This window comes from Chaetura pelagica, unplaced genomic scaffold (assembly GCF_000747805.2).
Source record: "Chaetura pelagica isolate M959 unplaced genomic scaffold, ChaPel_1.0 scaffold6, whole genome shotgun sequence".
Lineage (NCBI taxonomy): Eukaryota > Metazoa > Chordata > Aves > Apodiformes > Apodidae > Chaetura > Chaetura pelagica.
The window spans coordinates 830,570-851,972 of NW_009953491.1; the positions used below are offsets into that span (position 1 = coordinate 830,570).

Here is a 21,403-nt window from a genome sequence, read left to right on the forward strand (position 1 = left end):
CAGGATTCTTAGTGTTTCATCTGTTTTGGATTGTGTATTGTAGAAGCCACTTTTTCAGTTTTTGTACTTCTGCAGTTCACTGAAGTAACATTTCATTTCTGTCTCTTTTCACTGCTTTTGAGTATTTGGCCCCATTGGCAGTGGAGGTAACTGTGGCATCCTCCTTAATAAAGCCTTCTCCTAAAGTATTCTTGAAAAGCAGCTGGGGAGATGGAAGGATTTATGTGAATCCATCTAGAATTACTACTGTTCCATTGTTGAGCTTTCTTTTTGGCCAGCACATCCTACATATGAAAATGTGAGTGGCCAATTTCAAAGTAGTGTGGTTTCAAAAATGTAACCCGAGTATTTACAGTTCTTTATTTCTGTAATGTCATCTGAAAATGAAAAATGACACGACTGGAATCTTAAATGTCCTTTGCCGTTTCGTTTCTTGCATGAATTAGATTCAGTCAGATATTCCGGTTGCCTCTTTGAATGTGACAGAAGACAAAACCTTGGTTACATCAAACATTGCTTTGGTTGATGCTGAGACACAGAAAGCAAATGAACCAAAGAGCTACCTTCAACAAGCTGTTGCAAACCTAGAAATCAAGCTTTCAACTGCCGAAGAAGAAAAATTAAATATTAAAAAGGTATGAATAGCTTTTAAAATTAAAATACTTGGCATTTATATAGGATTTAAACAGAGATGGAGCTGGCAGAGATTTGCAATGCATTTTTGTAGAAATTAGCCAAATTCCAGATAAATTGGTTGAATTTAGCCTTTTTTTGGTGTCTATTTAGGCTGAATTTTTCTAAAGTTTCAGGAATGTTTTTTTTTGTTTGTTTGTTTTTTTACCTAGAGGAGGAAAGAAAAAAAGATGAAAAAAAAAAAAAGAGAAGTTTTTTTAGCTTGGAGCCATGTTGTTAGAAGGCATTGGTCACTGAAGTTCAGTGTGTCTTTGGCTGTCTTTATGACCCTATCACATAGAACTTTTTCTTTTTTCTTTTCTGGGAGCTCTGCTAGCTAAATTCTTGATACTCCTTTTGTCCTGAATATGATAAGAGTAATGAACAGGGCGATGCCTGTAGTTATGTATCTGAGTTACCTAAAAGTCACCGAGGCATGGGAGAGTGAATTTAATTTCTGCTATTCTTCATACTGGTCCTTGATAGCTGTCAAAGTGTACTAGGAAAGGAGAAAAATGACATGTTGGAAATGAAAAGTAGAGTAAGTAGAGGCAAAGATGAGGAAAGGCGGGATGGATTGATTTTACTACAAGTTAAGTATGTAGAAGAGTGCTGAAAAGGAAGTATAGACACTATAAGAGGAGATAGGTTGAGAACTAGGCTCTGAAGTGAAGAAATGTTGCACAATCAGTTTCCATCTTTACAGTTGAATCAAAGACTTTGAATCTCAAAACTGTTTTTAATACTGGGTCGAGAAGCAGGATTGAAGTGAGCAGACCTACTCTTTCTGTCCTCCTCATGACCCTCTTGGTTGTGCTTTTGTTTGAATGTCTGTACAGTGATCTGGCAGGCCATTTGTTTCTGTGCTGGCTTCCTGCGTGGCTGCAGAAATAGTTGTTCTTGAGCAACTGAAAGGGTGCCAAATGCTTATGTATCGTAGGAATGAGTTTGGTAGGAGAAACAGCTGCATTAAGAAATAATAAAAATCCTTAGCTCTTTGTATAGCAAATAATTTTGAAGTTTATTGTCAGTAGTGTCATTCTCCTTCCTCTCTAGTGGTTCATGCTGGGTGGGCTTCTATCCTGGCTCTCTGCAAGATCACAGAATATTTAAAAATTGCATTCATTTTGGAGATGTAGGTAGATGAATGAGGCTGTATGTAATAGTATTTCTGACTGTTTAGTGAAACCTTTTGCAAAAGTACATTTCATATGCAATTTTTTTTTTTTTCAAATGTAGAAAGACAGAACAAGATATTAAAATATGGAAATAATTAAAACAGAATAGTTCCAGTTGGAAAGGGCCTACAACAATCATCTGGTCCAACTGCTTGAGTGCTTCAGGGCTGACCAAAAGTCAAAGCAAATTATGAAGGGCATTGTCCAAGTGCCTCTTAAACACTGACAGGCTTGGGGCATCAACCACCTCTCATGGAAGCTGGTTCCAGTGTTTGATCACCCTCTCAGAAAATAAATGTTTCCTAATGTCAAGTCTGAACCTTCCCTCAAACAGCTTTGAACCAGTCCCATATGTCCTATGACTGGGTCCCAGGAGAAGAGAGCAGCATCTCTTTTTCCACTTTCCCTCCTCAGGAAGTTGTGGAAGAGCAATGAGGACACCCTTCAACTTTCTTTTCTCCAAACTAGACATGGTGACCTCAGTGGCTCCTCATAGGACATAACTTCCAGGAAATGCCTTTGATTTTAAATACTTTGTACTTTTTGAAAATATTATCTCAATTTAAGGAGTGCAATCAGAGTTTGCTTGCACAGCTCTTTGTATATTATTACAGCATATGTCACAGTCTTAAGAAATTAAATTAGTTGGAATGATAATTGAATCTGTATTTTCAGAATTTGCCAAAGTTTGCAACTTCACAGAATTTATTTTGTAAACTTTACAGGAATTAGAATGTTTACTGGAAAAACATAGTGTTCTAGAAATGGATTTCTTGAAAGAAAAAAAAAAAGAAGTAATTTCACATAAGGATGATTACAAGAAGCTCCAGGTAATTTCTTTCATGTAATATCTTTCTTTTTTTATTTATGTCCAACAAATACTCAGTAAGTATCTATGGGTCTGCTCCAAAAACTTTTGAATTCAGAGAATTTCTAAGGTCTTTAGATCAGAGCCTGCCCTCTGGCATTCGTGGGGAACGTGGGTTTAATAGCATATTTGCATAAGTACATTATTTTACCTCAGATCTCTCAGGCTTATTATGATCTGCTACTTAGAACAAATAAAAAGAAAAACACTTGACACAGGGATGTGTTTAACAGTATGACTTAGCATGTTCTGGAGCAGCTATGGGCAGTGATTTTTATAAAGCATTAGCTAACTTGAATATGGAATAGTTCTTGTTGCATAAAAATCTGTAAAGTGTAATGAGATACTAGACATTGGAATAAAAATTGCTTTAATTTCAAAAAGCAACATCATTCATTAAATACATGTATGAAGCCTCACATAGAAGAGAAGTTTTTCATTTTAGTTTTCAGTTTTCTTCCAGTGTTGTAGCAGGAGAAACTAATTATTGTAGACTTATAACATTTCAAAAGGTTCTTCTTGGTAATTCAGCTTCACTGATTTATTTATTTATTTATTTATTTATTTATTTCTGCTGTGGATGGTTTTTAAGTACCTACTTCTTTGTTTCAGATTTGTACTCAAGAGTTGCTGTAATAATTTATATTTAATTCCTGGCTGCAGTTTTTTGTAGAATTTATGGTAATATAATAATCTAATACTGTTTCTTTTCTTGTTTATATTTGTAACATCCTACTCAAGGAAGTAGATGTTATACTACCTGTATTATAAAAACAAGTTTGTTTTCTGATTTATGGAGTATCATACTGGCTAAAATAAAGGTTCATTATAAAATCTTAACAATAGAATTAGTGGTTTTTATTTTGTAATACTTTTACAACGCTCTTCGAGCAGAAGTATTTAAGGAGTGGAAATGTGACTGAGATTTGCAAGTATTGATGTTGCTGTATCATACCTGTTTGAGTCAGGTACTACAGTTTTCGGGAATGGCAATGAAAGGGTCATAAATTTTCACTTGGTAGAGAAACCTGTGTTACTTCCTCTTGTTGTCTTCTGGATATAGCCAGATCAAATCAGAGAAGAAAAGTGTGCCATGCTTCTTAGAGCTGACAGTTAAAATTACTTTCATGAAATTTGAATATCGGATGCCTTCTGTTAGTGCAGCTTTTAATGCCAGTTCCTTTTGTCTTTCTCTTTTGACTCTTACAACACCAGGGTTAACACCTGTGGCCACACACAAAGTGAGTCTGGCAGCTACACTGTACAGATGTCCATCTCACTAGCATTTCATTTTCCAGCAGAAACAGCTGGTTATTAGTGCTGTTAACTTGAAAAGCTTAAAAGCAGACTACAGTGATGGCTCAGACATAGTTCTGGGAACTCTCAGGTTCATCTGGAAGTCTTATTCCAACTGAACTGATTCTGACATTCATGTGTATTGAGCAAATTCCTCTTAAATTAAATTTCTGTGTTAATCTCTGAGTATAATAGGTAAAACAAAGGCCTCATGAGATGTTTCTAACTGCTTTTTACATGACCATGTGGTATTTTATACACTTTTATATTCACTAATAAACTTCCAGAACTTGTGACAGGGAATTCTCAAAAACTGGTTTGGAGGTGATAGAGCCAGTCATTTAGTCAAATCTTTTACTAGGTGATATTTAGATTAGACTTTGTTGCTGTTATTGTTGGTTTTAAGTTACTGTGCTTAGCTCTGAGTGAAGATTTCATTAATCTTTGCCAACTAAGCCAGTAACTATTTTTATTTTCTATCATTTTCTATTGATTTCTGCCTCAGTCAAGGGTGGCAGTTATGTTACCACTGTTTTGTTCTCATGAAATTGTTTCAAAAGATGTTTTCAGGTTTTTCATATTAAAAGCATATTTTGAAGACAGGGTAGGTACATAAAGCATATTACAGGTATTTTCTGTGGGTTGGTTTAGCATGCTGATGAAGTGAATTGTGTTCTGAACTAGACTCAGACTTTCTTTATCATAGGTATGAAAAAAAGCCTTATACTTAATTGGGTAATACTGAAAATGGAAGAATTGAAGGGGCAGGATAATCACTGTTCCTGATCAGGAGGGGCAGGATTCCAAATCTTTGGTATAGTGTTAGCATTTAAGTAATGGATGACAACGGTGTGTTGCCACTTTTATACTTGTGTAAAAGAATAAAGTGAGAAATTCTGTGGTTGGTCTGAATAAAATTGGCTTTAAAAATCAAGTTTTAATAGAGTGTGTAGTATTTCCACGTTCTTAATGTTTTTCCCATGTTACTAAAACAACCAGATACGTTAAAAGGGCAGCAGTGGGTTTATACATAAAATTATAAAGTTAACAGCAATTTCTTTGAATTCTTAAATTCTGTTAAAATTAGAGTTATGATTTCCATTTCAGGGTTTGTAGTAATTAAGGATTATACACTGTAATTCTAACTTATGTGCATACAAAATGTACCTGTAACTACTGTGGGAAGTGTAATTTTACTTTTCATTACTTGTGTGCAGTGTTGCAACCACAAAGTTGCATAAATGCAGTCTTAGCCTTTTAATACCTTGCTTATTTAGACAAGAAGGAAGCAAGTGCAAATATATGTCTTATTTTTATCTTTTTTGTTTGTATTTTTTTTCATTTTTTTGATCACAGTCATATATTCATCCCAACCTTTAACACTTCAGCTCTTCTGTAAATGTGAGGTGCTGCATGTTTTCAAGACATGTAGTGCTAGTAAATAGTGCATGATTTTGGCTATAATGTAGAATTATTGGCCATTTTAATCCTGTTTATCTGAAATTTTGCTGCTGTCCCATTTTGATGTGTTGCAGAAATGAATAAATGCTGCCTTCAAAATACACCAAACCCCAATTTGTGATACAATGAAAAACCATCTATAGTGAAATGAATGCTCCTGTTTAGTAGGTGATGTTCTTTTATTTGCAAATCAGAGAGAGAACATTTAATTTGAGAAAGGAAAATAGCATCTGGCTTCTAGTGCTCTGAGTAGAACTTAATTCTTTGGAAGATCATCTGATAAGACTTATGACATTTGGTCTATCTACAGACAAATGTTTCTGATGATTCACTAAGAACTGGATCATACTTTTCCTCTGCTATTTCTTTGATTTACCACACAGTCACATTTGAAGTAGTACTGTGTTGGTGCTGGAAAATTCTCATTGTGGTTATGCACTTTTTTTTTCCATTGTCAACCCTTTCTGGAAGTTTTAAAGACTAAAATAGTTGATGTGGTGTGATTCTTCTTTTTGCAATAGTCTTTTTTTACTTTGGCAACTAACATCTGTTGTTCTAACTTAACAAATCTATAGTTGTTTTGAAAGCACCAAAAGTGTGTTCTTTTGGAATCCTTTGTTTCTATTCCACCTATTTTTTTAGTGTCTTCAAAATTTGTATTGAAAAAGTGATTTAGATGTACTTATTTTGTTTAGCAATATTCCTGTTGCAAAAAGTCATGATTAAAACGAATCAACTTGGCACTATAATTGCATTTTGAATAATATTTTTGTGTGTAAAAAAAAGCAGGTCAGATAAGACTCCCTGTTTAAATGATGTTTTAGAAAGATAAGAGAGGAAGCTTATACTGAAGAAAACTTTGGCAGATGAATACATAATAATTAAAAGAAACTTCTCTAAGTCATGCAGTAATACCTAGCAGGGATTAAATGGCCTGGTAACCTGAGTACAATCATTGATGTTATTAAATGATGTTTCATTTATTTCTGTAACTGTTGATGTTTTGGGAATTTTTCATTTGAGTACCTGTGCAAACATCACATTTAAATTATAAAGCTTCAAATTACAAGGATAAGACTCTTAAGAGCAGTTAAGATAAAAAAAAAAAAAGTAAATTTGAGATTTTGGACTAGTTTCTTCCCTCCTAATCCTGAGGTATGAGCGTATTTTTGTTCTCATTAATATTACCTGTTCATTTTGAGTTTTTTATATATTAGACTTATACATCACACACGTATAAAATAGAATGCATACTTGGTTGTGTCTATCTCCTTGTTTTTGGAGATGATGCTTCAAAACTTTCAAACACTTTGCAAAGTATATAAGAATTAAAACTTTATGTTAATGCTAAGTTTATCATACAATTTTGATTTTAAGTGAAGTGGATTGACACTGATAACATCCTCATTAAGAAAGTGAGGGGGTGTGGGCAAGATGAGTGGGCAGTGAGGGGGATTGAGAACTGGCTGTGTGACAGAGCTCAGAGAATGGTGATCAATAGAGCAGGGTTGAGTTGGAGGCCTGTAACCAGTGGTGTCCCCCAGGGATCAGTACTCGGTCTGGTCTTGTTTAATGTATTAATCAACGACCTGGATGAGGGGACAGAGTGTATCCTCAGGAAGTTTGCTAGTGATACCAAACTAGGAGGGGTGGCTGACACTCCAGAGGGCTGTGTGGCTATCCAGTGTGACCTGAACAGGCTGGAGAGCTGGGCAGAGAAGAACCTAATGGAGTTCAACAGGGGCAAGTGTAGGGTCCTGCACTTGGGGAGGAAGAATGCCATGCACCTGGGATGTGTGGACCTGGCAGAAAGCAGTTCTGAGAAGAAGGATCTGGGTGTTGTGGTAGATATCCATGAGCCAATGGAATCCTGGGTTGCATAAGGAAGAGTGTGACCAGTAGGTCAAAGGAGGCCGTTCTCCCCCTCTACTCTGCCCCAGTGAGGCCACCTCTGGAATACTGCATCCAGTTCTGGGCTCCCCAGTTCATGAGAGACAGGGAACTACTAGAGAGAGTCCAGCAAGGGCATCGGAGATGACTGGGGGATTGATTGTTATGAGGAAAGGCTCAGGGAGCTGGGACTCTACTCTGGAGGAGAGACCTTATTAATGCCGATAAGCATCTAAAGGGAGGGTGCAAGGAGAATGGAGCCAGACTCTTTTCAGTAGTTCCCAGTGACAGGACGAGGGGCAACAGGCACAAGCAGGAACATAGGAAGTTCCATTTAGAGATGAGAAAAAGCTTCTTTACTATGAAGGTGGCAAACCACTGGAAGACTCTGTGTGAGGAGATTGTGGAGTCCCCTCCTCATTCAAGACCCACCTGGATGCAGCCCTGAGTAATGTGCTCTAGGGGATCCTGCTTTAGCAGGGGAATTGGACTAGATGATCTCTAGAGGTCCCTTCCAACTCTGAAAATTCTGTGATTCTGTAATTCTGTGATGCTTCTGCTCCCTCTTTTTAGGCCAGAGTTTAGTGAGGAGCTTGTTGTTCATCCATGCACGCCTCCTGCTGCTTTTGCTTTGTTTCCTGCTTATCACGATAGACCATTCATGAGTTTGGAGGAGATAATCCTTGAATATCAACCAGCAATTTTGGAGCCCTCTTTCTAGGGTTATTCCCCATGGGATTCTTTCAAGAAGACCCCTTAAGAGACCACAGTCTTCTCTCCTGAAGTTCAGTGTTGTGATCCTGCTTTTTTCCCTGCTCCTTCCCCTCACCTGAACTCCACCATCTCACGGTCACTGCAGCCAAGGCAGACTGCCACTGATCTTCACATCCCCACAGTCCAACAGAGTTCCTCAGAGATGACTCCTCTGTCACCTGTGTTAGGGAGTTGTAACCAGTGTGACCCAGGAAACTCCTGCATTTCTTGTCCCCTGCTGTCTTTTCCTTCCAGCAAGTAGTGGAGTGGATCATGTCCTTCTTGAGGACCAGGGCCTGTGAATGTGAAGCTGCTTCTAGTTGTCTGAAAAAGACCTCATCTGCATCATGTTCTTGTAGACCATCTGGTCTATAGCAGGCAGATGCTGCAACACCCATTATGCTGGTCTGTCTGCTAATCCTGTCCCATAAGTTACTGCCTGTTCATCTACCCCAAGACAGAGCTCCATGCATTCCAGCTCTTCTCTCACATGAAAGGCAATCCTCTGTTGTTACCTCCCTGGCCTTTCCTTCCAGAAGAGTGCATTTATGATTCTGGAAAAGGTGTTCTGCTGGAGATTGGAAACAGGTCTTGGAGGTAGGTGCTTTTTGTGGCTGGAGTACTAGAAAATGTAAGTTTTCTTACAAAACTAATATATGACTTACATCCTGTTAAATACCATCTTCTAAGAAAATATTTAGGTTGGTTTCAGGTGCAGACATAGAGGAGACAGAATGCTAATAACGAAAAATAGGTGTGAAAAAAGTTATCTGCTGTATTTGCTGCTAAACTTATAAATGAGATTCCAGGAAATTTCACAAGTCACAGCAGCATTTGAAATTACGGAACACTGTAAATGGAGGGTTTCAGAAAAGGCACTTTTACAGATAGCAATGCATCTTTTTTTTGCTGAACTGTTAAAGGTCTTTATGGATGTGGCAACAATTCCTTGCCCACCTCTTTTTCACGTGTGTGCCAGATACCTCACATTTATTTCTCCACCTTTTAATTTTTTTTTTCATGGTACTCTATCCACTCTTCTTTCAGACACTCATTTTTATTCAAAGTCTCTATTTTAATAACAATTTCAGAGCTGTTCATCTTTTGGCCTGTTCTCCCCCACCCCCTAGTTTTGATATCTTCTGTCCTCTAAAATATTTTTCCACAGTATGAGGAAAAAAACTTTTTATTTCTGTTGGGAAAAAAAAATTCTGCTCCCATGCCTTTATGTTTTAGTCTTAAATTCTTGTCTTATTAATTATTTTAATGTCTCGTTTTAGGATGTTTAATTAGTAGAGTGGATATAAGACTAAATATGCTAATTTCGTTTTAAAAATATTAGTGTTGTGCTGTTACTTACCAGCTTTGAATGCCTGATTTGCCTCATTACTCTGGTATTCAGTTACAGCTGCATAGCATGCCTAGCATTTATTCTTTCACAACTATGTGCCTCCTTTGGCTCTCTGATTTTCAGATATGCAAGAAATTGTGCTTAGAGAAGTTTCATTTTTCTGATGTGTAAGTATGTGAAAGTAAAAATACTTTTTTGGAACCAAGATTCCTGTCCTGACTTCTGTCTGACCGGCCTGACCTGTTTTATGCCAGCATATCCTAGATTTATTTAAATGCATTGACTAATTTACATTCAGTGTGTCACAGGCCATCACAGCTACTGCATTATTTCCATTTGTGCATTCACAGTGAGTGTGTTCAGGCTGATTCATCTTTTCCTAGTTTCTATGTAATATGTAAATTCTGATTGAGATGGTTGTAAAACATGCAAATCAATTTAACAATGATGGATTAGGAGTTCTTTACCATCAAGCTTGTCTCATCAAGTTTTTTCATGGAATCTAGCTTCTGTCATACTAGTGTCTTGTTGGCTTATTGGGGGAATAATGGAAATGTGCAAAATGTACTAAAACTTCCAAAACTTGAGTAAACTAGAACTTGGATAATTGTACTGTTGAGGCAATGCTTCTAGGTTGTTTATCTGTTATTTGCCGTGCACTTTCTTAAAAAATGCAGGGAACAGTACCAAAGCAACCCCGTGTCTCTGAATCTCCTTGAGCCCTGTTTGTGTTCAATGTAAAGCATCTGACACAATGTAATTATTGTGAGTACTTGACCATTACTCACTATTATAAAACAAGTTTTAGCCAGTATTAGTCAAAATGAGTCAGTGCTTTTAACAGTCTTTTCATGTTTTGTGTTTATATACTTGGGAGAAATAAGATGCATAGCAAATATTAGGATATTTTGGGAACAATTTTGAAGAGTTGTCCCTTTGTGGCCTTTTAACTTCTGAGTCATCTTAGTTGGTTCAAAGTTTATTAATAAACTGCAAGTGGTTGCAGAGTACATCTTACTATATTGAAAATGTTATTGTCTAATTAACCTATTAGTTAAACATCTTCAAATGTACTTCATCTGTATTAAATTTGTATGAGATATATACAAATATCATATAGTTGCTGTTGGAGCAGATTGATCAGTTGAAATGTATAATTTGTCAAGTACTAAACAACTTTATTTGTATAAATGTATTCTAATCTAATTCACACACTGGAGGTTAATCTGTAACTAAGAAATACTCATAGGACTTATACATCAAACTTAATTCATGTAACCTCTGTTAACTTGGAAACTTCCTTATTAAGATTTTAAGATTTAGTCTCTTTTTACTTTTTAGTCTTAGTTTAGTTTTACTCTTTTTAGTCTCTTTTTACTTGGGTAAACTGTAGGCAAAATGCAGAACATCTTAATTTCAACAAATAACTAGTATTGTAAACTACTGCAAAGGTGTGTAAAGGGCCAATTCTGTATAGCTCCTGATACTGGGAAAGCAGTTACAGTGGTAAAGTATTCCTTACTGCAGTCATCACAATAGACTACAAATATAGCAATATCAAGATTTTAAAACTACCATCTAATTATGAGAAACAAAGTATAAATTGTTTGGGAGTTGTTGGAGATAAGGGATGGTTAAAATCAGCTCTAATTTTATACCAACATAACTCAATGGCTGCTGCATCTTGTTTTTTTTTTCTTTATTTCTTTTTCTCCAAATAGAAAGGTATGTTTATAAGATCAAAGCAGTTTTCTAGTGTATAGTCTGAAGGTGATTTTTTTTAATTATTTTTTTATACTGCTTATAGATAACTATAGTGACACTTCTAGTTACTTCACTGTTACTGTTCTTAAGAAAAAAAAAAGTTTTGCTGCTGAGACTTGTATTATTTTTTTCCTCATTAAAGGCTTAAAAGGTCCAGAACAGCATGTGACACTTAAAATAATCATGTACTGAAACTACTAAGAACTCTTTTTTACTTTTCTTGGCTATGGTTTATCATTTAAAGAAAATTGATACTAATGAAAACTAGAACATCTGTTTTTAAACCTGAGGGATGTTGAGATAAAACAGACTTTCCTAGTCTGCACTTCCTTAAAAATAAACCTATAACTTAAATGTATTGCTAGACAGAAAATATTTTGGGTGAATATGCATTACAGATTAAAGCATCCTCTGGCTTGTTTGGGATGATCAACATTGCTTTCCAGAAATATAAGGTACAAAAATGCAAGTCTGATTAGTGCTTTAAATTAATCCAGGATAATGTGATAAAAGATTGAGAGCAATTTTTCATTTCTTAATGTATTATAATACATTAATAATAATTTCAGCTACTAATTCTGTAGTCCCTTTTTTATGTACTGCCAACAATCCAAGTTCACGTGCCAGGTTTACAAAGTAGCTGAGAATATAGTCTGACTTGTGAGATAAGCATATATAAAGAAGTGAGTGTGTAATCAAAAAGCAAATTTCCATTCATATTCTAGAGAGTTTGAAATAAGGCTGGATAACTTCAGGGAAGCTAAGAAGGGAAAATGTAGTTTGAGCTTATAAGCAAGAAGTAGTAAAAAAAATATTCTGGACCTTCTTTATATTCAAACTGTATAACTAGAAAAATATTTTTTATAATTGCAGAGCCTTCTTATTAGTGATAAAGAAAAAGGAAATTCCATTTCCATCTTCACGAACTAAACCATTTCAGGCAGTGTTTTGTTTTGTTGCCTGCTTTTGTAGCACTGTCCACCAGATCCCCCTAAACCTCCTCCCCCAGAAATTACTGTTTGTACTATTTAATAATTACTATTTAAAAATACTAAGAAGATACTCTTCTTATTACAATTCTATAGTAGTGTAATTTTTGTAGTTACTTCCTTTTTTAAGTAAGAAGACACTTGATACTTGTTTCCATTAAGGAGCATTTAATCTCATGCTTTTTACTTTTATTTAGCAATTGTCATTGGTGTTTTTAATAGTGAATTGTGCTAAACTCTTCATCTTGAACACAAGAAAATCTGTACTAGATGATGATGAAATTAGCTGCTTCTAGAGGGATTTTACTCTTATGCTCTTTTATGCTCTTAGTCTTATGTGGAGGGGAAAGACAGGCTGTTCTCCACATCTTTCTTCTTGAGTCTTCCACTTTTTATTAGATATTTTTCAATATTACCACTTCCATTGGATCAGCTTCATTCCCAAACTTCCCCCTTGTAAGAAGAGAAAAATGTAATTTTGGTCACTAGAGGAGAGCAATTGCTTGGTTTCTTATGGAGTGTGATCATATCTCTGCCCACTGGGAATTCTGTTACCTGCACAGAACCCCCTGATGACCAGCCAGAAAGCAGCTGCATCCATCTGGAGTGGTGAGAAGTAACTCCAGTGAATGGGACTTGGACTCACTGCTTAGAAAGATTTACTTGAGCTATGTATCACTTTACCACATTCAATGTTTTTGTTTTAAGCTAGATTCAGCAGGTCTTAGATATCCTATACTGTTGTTACTTGCTAAAAATATGGTGACAGGGTTAACTGAGGAAAATTATTCAGGGCTTTATGGTGTTTGGCCAAAAATGCAGTGGGCATCTCACATGCAGGGAGAAAGAGGATATTGTAGCTATCCTGTAACAAAGATGACAGGACTTGTCTGAAGGTATCTCGTATTTCACATAATATTTTCATGAGATAGTTCTCACATGGATGAGCGTCTGGTGGCACTTGCCCCCCTTCTTACATCAAGTTTATCTGTCTTTACTTGCACATTCTTTTGAGAACTGAATATTTATTAAACAAAAATAGCAGCTCTTTGAGAGATGTTGCAATTCATGACAGTATTTCATAAACTTTCAACACATTCCTATTCTTTCACCACCAATTAAATTGTTGGATACCAATCACTGTCATGGCTGATGAATCTTCCATTGCACAATAGAAGCCTAATAGTATTTTTTTTTGAGGAAGAAACAATTTTTTGTTTTCTTCTTTCCTATTTTCTACTTTTCATGGGTGCTGCACTACTTTAGGTTTTCAAATGTGGCCTCCAGTCTTTTAAAAACCTTTACATATGCTTAATAAATCCACATGCATCTGATTGAGGAAGGCTGTATTCCAGCAGGATTTGCTTTCACTTTATGAAAAGACTTTCAGCCAGCAGCCTTACTGTAAGCACTATTTGTGCCCCTCTGAAGAGGGGAATTGCTCAGAACAAGAATGTGTCTTGATCATGCATTTTCTCATCTGGGTTAGCCAATTTGTGGGAGATCTGATGTAGTGTAAAATATCAAGAAGTTTCAAACAAAGGTAAAATGCAGTTAAAGCTTGCCATCAAATTCAGTCCTAATACTACAGCCTTTAAAAATCTATTTACATTTCATTTTTTCTCATATGAAGAAGAAAGCATGAGCTTGTTTCTGCATCCTTGCCAGCTGGCTTGTAGACAGGAACCAGGGGACTCTCAAAAGGGGCAATGTATGTATGGTCTTAGTTTACAGAGTTAGAGGAAGTGATATTTGTGTCCAAATTAGAATCCCTTTCCTTCTTCCTTGCAATTTCTCAGCAATGGGAGGTTTCTTACTGGGACTATTTTTCCTAATCTTGATGTATTTGGGGGAAAATTGTGATCTCTGTTCTTGCCTTTTTTTTTTTTTCTTTAGGGTTTTGGTTGGGGTTTTTTGAGTTTTTGTTAATTTTTTAAACTGCAACATATTGAATAGTTTAAAGAAGAGAGCTTCAGAGACAGTTCCTGTTGTCTAAAGAAAAAAATTCAAAACTGAGAACCATGGTTGCCATCACTGAAAGGAAAGAGAGAGTTGGGGGGGGAGGGCAAGAGTGTAATCTAGAAAAAAAAATATAAGCAAATTGATAAAGATCTAGAAAACTGAATAAGTGTTAGATACAGTAATGGAAAAGTCAGTCGCTGCTGCAAAGGTGTGTTTGTGCAGGTCTCAGACAGGAGTGCAGTTCTCAAATTGAGACAATGAAGAAAAGAAAGGGTCTAAGACAACAAAAAAATAAATTTCATCCATGTTAATTCTGTTCATGTCCCTTTATGTCTGTGCCTTTTTTGGGCAGGTGAGAAATTGCTAGGCAGGAGTTTGGTTTTTTGGATTTTTTTGAGTTCCTTCCTTATTGAAGGCTTCCTATCCTGGGAAAGTTCTTTGCAGACGAACACAGAGCTTCAATAGAAGTAAATAAAACTTTCAGCAGGTCAGATTTGACTTAAATCTCTTTTTCCCACATTGTCCACAACTTTGTTTCATCCTTCAATTAATAACCTGTTACTTTGCTTGTAAAAAGGCTGAGTCCTTTAATGGAGAAATTGTATTGTTTCTCAAAAACACTTCCTCACAGCAACTTTGCTTTTTGAAGTCTTGATACCATCAAGCTTGAGAAATAAATGGAGTGCATGAAAGAAATAAAACAAATAAATCACTGTCAAGAATCCTAAGTTATATTCCTCTTAGAGTATAATTTAAAAAGCACAGGTATATATCTTATTTTTGTTGTTTCCACTATAGATTTAAGATTTTGAATATTTATCTGTATGAATCCCTTTGCCTTTTGTGGTCAGTATCTACAAGAGTAACATTTAAAAAAAAATGCATTAGCTGACATAACTTAATGATCTGTAGTTTTAAAAATCTAGCAGGTCTATGTGTTTTTCAGTTTGCAATTGAATTAAATAAACCTCAAAACCAATTAAAACCCAGCATTGTAATAGCTTTTAATACTTATAAGTAACTTAATGGGGTATCAGTCGTTGTTGACTTTTTCAGAATGTTAATCTGATGTGCTAAGGCTTAAATTAAAAAAATAAATAAATGGTGGTGATGTAAGATACTTCTTTGTGTAGAGAAAGAAAATAGATTAATTATATCATCCTTTAAATAAATTAAGTTTGCCACCCACCCCCAGAAATGTAACTTTTCTCCTCTAGGGCAAGTAGTTTTGCTTTTAGTTCAATGATGTTGGTGTTTCACAGTAGGTAGAGAAAACCATTTTTTCTTTGGCTTGTATCTCCTTCTCTCAGCTCACAAGTTAGCAATATAAAAGCATGCTGCAGTTTTGCATGGGAATGCTCTTTAAATGTCTAAGTCTCTATCTAGACTCCAAAGTATGATGGGAATTTGCTGGGAAACAAATAGGAGGAGCTAGAGCTCCATGTGCAGAGGCTGAACTATGACATTGTTAAAATACCTGTGATATGTTGGGATACTTTGTGTGGCTGAATCTCTAGTATGGATGATGGATATCAACTCATTAAAAAGGCAGGGAAGAAGACAGGGTGAAGTTGTAATTTATAAAAATGATCAGCTTCAGACCACAAAGCACAGAAGAGGACAGACCACAGAGTTCAGGAGAGCTGAGTAGTTTAATTAGGTGATGGAAGAGCTGACTGTCACTGTGAGAAAGTTCAGTATCAACTCAGACTGACGAAAGTCTCTGACTGTTGAAGAAAGACAAGAAGGGTGATACATGGATCCAGCCTTGCTAGCCTTCTGGTCCTAGGGAAAATCGTGATGCAAGTGCTCTTGGCAGCCATTTCTGGGCACATGAAGAAGGTGATTTGGAATAGCTAACATGGATTAACAAAAAGATAAATCATGCCTGACCAACCTGATTTCCTTCTGTGATAAAACACCTAGACTGTGGACAAGAGGAATGCAGTGGATATTGTATATCTTATCCTCAACCTGGAGAAGAGAGAGCTTAGGGGGATCCTAATAGCACATGTCCAGTGCATACAAGGTTGTCAGAAAAATGGAGCTAGGTGGTCTCTGCAGAGGTGCATAGCAGGAGGATGAGTGGAAATGGTCATAAATTTAAACATGTGAAGTTGCAGCTTAGTGTAAGGAAAAAAAAAAATCATTATGAAGATAGGCATTGGGACATTTCAGCAAGCAAGGTTGTGAAATCTCCATCCTCGGAGGTTTTCAGGGTCTGACTGGACACAAATCTAAACAGACAGTTGGACAAAATGATCCCTGAAGTCCCTTCCAGCCTGGAATTCTGTTATTCAGTCTGATCTCAATTCAGTGTTTATCTTGCTTTCAACAGGAAGTTCAAGTAGATGACCTCCAGAGGTCCCTTCCAGTCTGAATGATTGTGTGATTTGGTTACTGAATACTTTGGTCATAAACTGAGAAAAATAATAGCCCACTCCCAGTCACTAACGTCATCACTCAAATCCAGGGGATACTCCCCAGGCTGAATTATTTGGAATATTTTACTCCATTCTGGCCTACCTCATTGCCAGCAAAAAGACATCAGCAATTAAGGGCAGGGCCAGGAATGTCTAAACCTAAAATCTGATTAATGCAGTGTTTGAAATGCTACATGAATCAGAACATCAATTATTGTAAATCACTGCTGTATCCTGTGTAACATTTTTGGTATTTTTAAATAGATCTATCTTGGTAGAATAGGAAGAAATACTATGCAAGTATAAATACATGTTTCTGTGGCTTGGGTACCTTTTTCTGGACTGAGGGAGATGCTTCCTTTTAGCTGGAATTTTTCTGAGGTTAGGCAATAAACCCTCTCCTTTGGGAACCAGAGTATTACTATTGTATCTGAAAATAAGGAAGAAGTAGTTAGTTCTGCTTTCTTCATTAATTTTTTTGTTGTCTCTGGCAAAGATGTAATTTGTGTCTCTTTGGAATATTGTTGTTTGTTTTTTGTTTGGGTTTGTTTTTTTTTGTTGTTGTTGTTTTGTTTGTTTTTTTATTTTTTTCCAGTACATGCTTAGATTTTTTTATGAATTTGTCGGGTACATAAAACAAGTAACCAACAATTTAACCTAGAAGTTTACAATTTGGTAACAGTTCTCTGGATGCAAAGAAAATGTCGAAGTGGTAGATGCACTTTACATTGTGGGTTGGGCAATATGGTGTAACTGGCAAGTGTTTGCTTTTTATTTCATAAACCTTTTTACTCTTGGGCAGCATGGTCCTCAGAAGCTTGTCTTGCAGATCTTCAGCTGAGTAAATCTATAAAATGTTTTACTGTCATTTTCTGAAGTACCTTTTTGTCTTGGCATTTGTATTATCACAAACTCCTTGATTTGATGCTGTTTCTCAAACTGTTAATTTCATCTTCTGACTAAATGCTTGTCACATACATGGTACCTTGATGAAAGATGATTATTTGTCTCTGGTTGTCCTGCAAGTTCTGTCATTTTTATTTAACGTGCATCTCATACCCTTCATTCATTGTCTTCAGGAAACAAAACAACAACAACAACAACAAAAAACAGTAGCCACTTTATGTTGGAGCTGCTTTGCTTGTACTTTGATGGGAAAATAGCTGTTGAGCAGCTGGTTTTGAGACAACATTTCTTCTTTGGAATATTTTTTGTGTTCCAAAATGTATTTAACAATTGCTGCAGCGTGTCCAGAGAAGGGCAACAAAGCTGATGAAGGGCCTAGAGAACAAATCTCATGAGAAGAGGCTGAGGGAGCTGAGGCTGTTTAGTCTGAAGAAAATGAGGCTGATGGACATCTCATCACCCTCTACAACTACCTGAAAGGATGCTGTAAAGGTAGGCCCTGGTCTCTCCTCACAAGTAACTGGTGATAGAACAAGAGGGAAAGGCCTCAAGCTTCACCAGGGGAGGTCTAGACTGGACATTAGGAAGAACTTTTTCACTGAAAGGCTTGTCAGGCATTGGAACAGCCTGCCCTGGTGGTTGAGGTGGTTGAGTCACCATCCCTGGATGTGTTTATAAGTCTTCTAGATGTGGTGCTTGGGGATGTGGCTCAGTGCTGGACTTGGTAGAGTGGGGTTAATGGTTGGACTCGATTATCTTGTAGGCCTTTTCCAACCTAAGTGATGCTATGATTTTCTGAAAACAAGATTGGAAGAAGAGGGAAGTATTAACGCTACTGTTGCTTTCTGAGCTTTGAATCCAGATGTAACCAAGGAAAGTAGTTCAGATATTGACAAAGGAGGTTCAAATATAAAGATGTAGCTGCTTCTACTGTTAATTTTTACAGTAAATAAGATTGTTTGCAATGTCATTCAACTTACTCTATACTGAAAAGGAAGGAAGAAAGCTATTTGTTTTTATTACATTGGAAAATGTCAAAGGTATGTTAATCTTAGAGTTTTGCATACAGTGATGCCATGAGTTGTTACATCTTCTAGTATTAAATCTTAGAAAATTTTTATTCATGCTTAAGTGGAATTTTTGGCTGCATGTTTTTGAAGCAGAGTGTCAGGTTTCTTTGTAGTTGTCTTGAGTTTCTAAACACACATAAGACTAAAGCTATCCTCTAGGAATGTGCTATGAACATAATTATTTGTTATTAATAGTACAACTCTGAAAATTCAATATGCATTATTTCAATGAGTTATATTTCTAAAACACATGTTGCTGACTTCGTAAAGAATAACAAAGCTGCAGATGGAAAAATTAGCATTTTTTTGCACAGAAGGTATTGTTAGTTCAATTATAGTTTTGTTGATATAAGTGGTGGTTTAGATTACTATTCACTGTGACATTTGAAGTTTCATATATTTGAAACCAGGAATCAAAGTTTGTAGCCAGAATAACAGCATATATGCTGTAGTGAACTATAGACAATGGGTCCTTTAAAAGAGTTCACTTGTGATAGGAAAATAAATGTGAAGCACTCCACTGCTGGTTGCTTTGTAATACAGTAGCAAATTCTTTTTAGTACTTTCTGTGGAAAGGTGGTGAGGAAAAATGAGTAGCCTCGTGATTAATACCCAGTAAATTAGAGCTTGGTAAATGTGATTGTAGCTCACAGAATGGTTGAGGTTGGAAGGAACCTTTGGATGTCATCTGCTCCTGTACAAGCAGGACTACCTAGAGCCAATTGTCCAGATAGCTTTTGAAAATCTCCAAGAAGGGGGACTTGACCAAATCTCTGGGCAACCTGTATCAGTGCATGAACACCCTCACAGCCTTCCTTTTGTCACCTCTACTTACCAAAATCCTTCTTGTTGGCTTTCACATGCCTTGCCAGATTCAATTCCATCTGGGTTTTTACTTTCCTAACCTTATCCCTGCATGCTTGAACAATGTCTCTGTATCCCACCGAGGTCATTAGTCTGTGCTTCCAACCTGTGCACACCTCTGGGTTTTTTTGAGTTTTGCCAGGAGCTCCTTGTTCATCCACACAGGCTTCCTGGTAGTTTTGCTTCACTTCCTACTCATTGGGTTACCCTAATTTTCTGCAGCCTCTTTCTGACCTCTTGCAGTCTGCAGGTCAGTTTCCTGTCTAGAGAAAGAAGGAAGACCCTTTGCGTAGTGTTTTTATGTGTGTTTATATATAGTAATACAGTGTGTCATAATGGAGTAATACATAAATAGTAAAATATTTATAAATGTATGTGGTATATATAATTGTGATTGATGACAGCTGGTAAACCTTTGCAAGTTAATATTGTGTTCTTTATGAACAATGGTGGAATTTAATTTAATCTGGACTGATGCTCTTGAGATAGAAGGCATTAGAATGTCCTGATGGAGGTAAGAATTCCTTTCATACTTACTATGTTGCTTAATGGTAGCTTTCTCTTTTGTCAGCTTGCCTGTGAATGCAGCCCTGTTTGCTCGTCTTTGTTTTCTCTTGCTACTGTGTCCCATCATTTGGATTATGTGGGGAAGTAGGAAAACATCAAGGGCGTAAGATGCCCTGGCACAGTTGTAGCTCTATCCCAGAGAATTAGCTGTCTATATAATTCAGGTATTCCAGTATCTGAAAGGAGCTTACAAGAAAACTGGGACTTTTTACATGTAGTGACAGGACAAGGGGTAATGGCTTTAAACTGGAAGAGGGCAGATTTAGGTTAGACATTATGAAGAATTTTTTTTTCCCATGAGGCTGGTGAGACACTGGCACAGGTTGCCCAGGGAGGTTGTGGATGTCCCCTTGCTGGAAGTATTCAAGGCCGGGTTGGACGGGGCTTTGAGCAACCTGATGTAGTAGGAGGTGTCCCTTCCCACACGGGGGTTGGAACTAGATGATCTTCAAGGTCCCTTCCAACTCAAAGTATTGTATGATTCTATGATAATGATTTAGAAACCTGAGGGCAGTTAGAGAAGACTTCCTGAGCAAAATGTATTGTGCTATTCACCATATCATACAGTCCTGCTAGCAAAATGTAGATTAATACTAAAAACACTTAGAATTAACAGATTGTTCTGCATATGAGTTAGCTCTTGGTTTTCTTTTTTTCCACAGTGGAAAGTGTCTGTATTTATGCCCTCTGGAGTAAATGAGCAGATAGAAGCTGTAGTTGTTCTTAACACAGTTTTAATGTCTTAAATGCAGGAGGGTAGAGATGTTATACACTGCAAGTACATGAAGAGTTTAGTTATGTACAGTATGGGAACTATAATTATATTTCAGTTTTGGACATGTACATGCTCTTTCATACTATTTCCTCTATAGAGTTTTTCACATTAGTCATAATGTCTCCCAGCAAACTGGTCCATTCACACTCACTCAGCTCTAGCTTAGCTCAGTTCTAACTCAGCAGGATTTACTTGTATAAAATAACTTACAGTATCTCCTTGATTCCTGTGATGAGCATATGGTTGTGCATACTGCATGTTTGTTTGGTTTTAAAGGAAAATCTGGAATCTATCTTTCCTTCCTGTAAGAACTCTTGTCCTTATCTTTAGGTTCTCAGCTGTATCTTTCACTGGGATATTGGTGATATGACCAAAGAGAAAATAACTTGTTTTGCTGTAGACCTAGAGGCAATCCTGTGTCTTAGTTCTGAAGAGCTCACGTTCTTGTTTCACATGAGAGTGACCAATCTTATATACAATAGCACACTCTAGTGTGTATAGAAATTGGCCATTATGGATAGCTTCTTGTAATGTTTAACTCAATGTTTCAGTGATTTGTCTTCTGCTGCATTCAGTGGTGTTATTTTTTCTCTATACTTGGGTGAATTGGAGGA

The 21,403-nt window shown here is 36.6% G+C and overlaps 1 protein-coding gene across 1 annotated transcript in view; it reads left to right on the forward strand.

Moving 5' to 3' along the window:
• Positions 1–21,403, forward strand: part of CCDC91 (coiled-coil domain containing 91) — a 105,932-nt gene that overhangs the window by 11,372 nt on the left and 73,157 nt on the right. Inside the window, 2 exon segments of the mRNA XM_009999047.1 lie at positions 447–635; positions 2,576–2,680. Of these exon segments, the coding sequence (XP_009997349.1) occupies positions 447–635; positions 2,576–2,680 (294 nt within the window).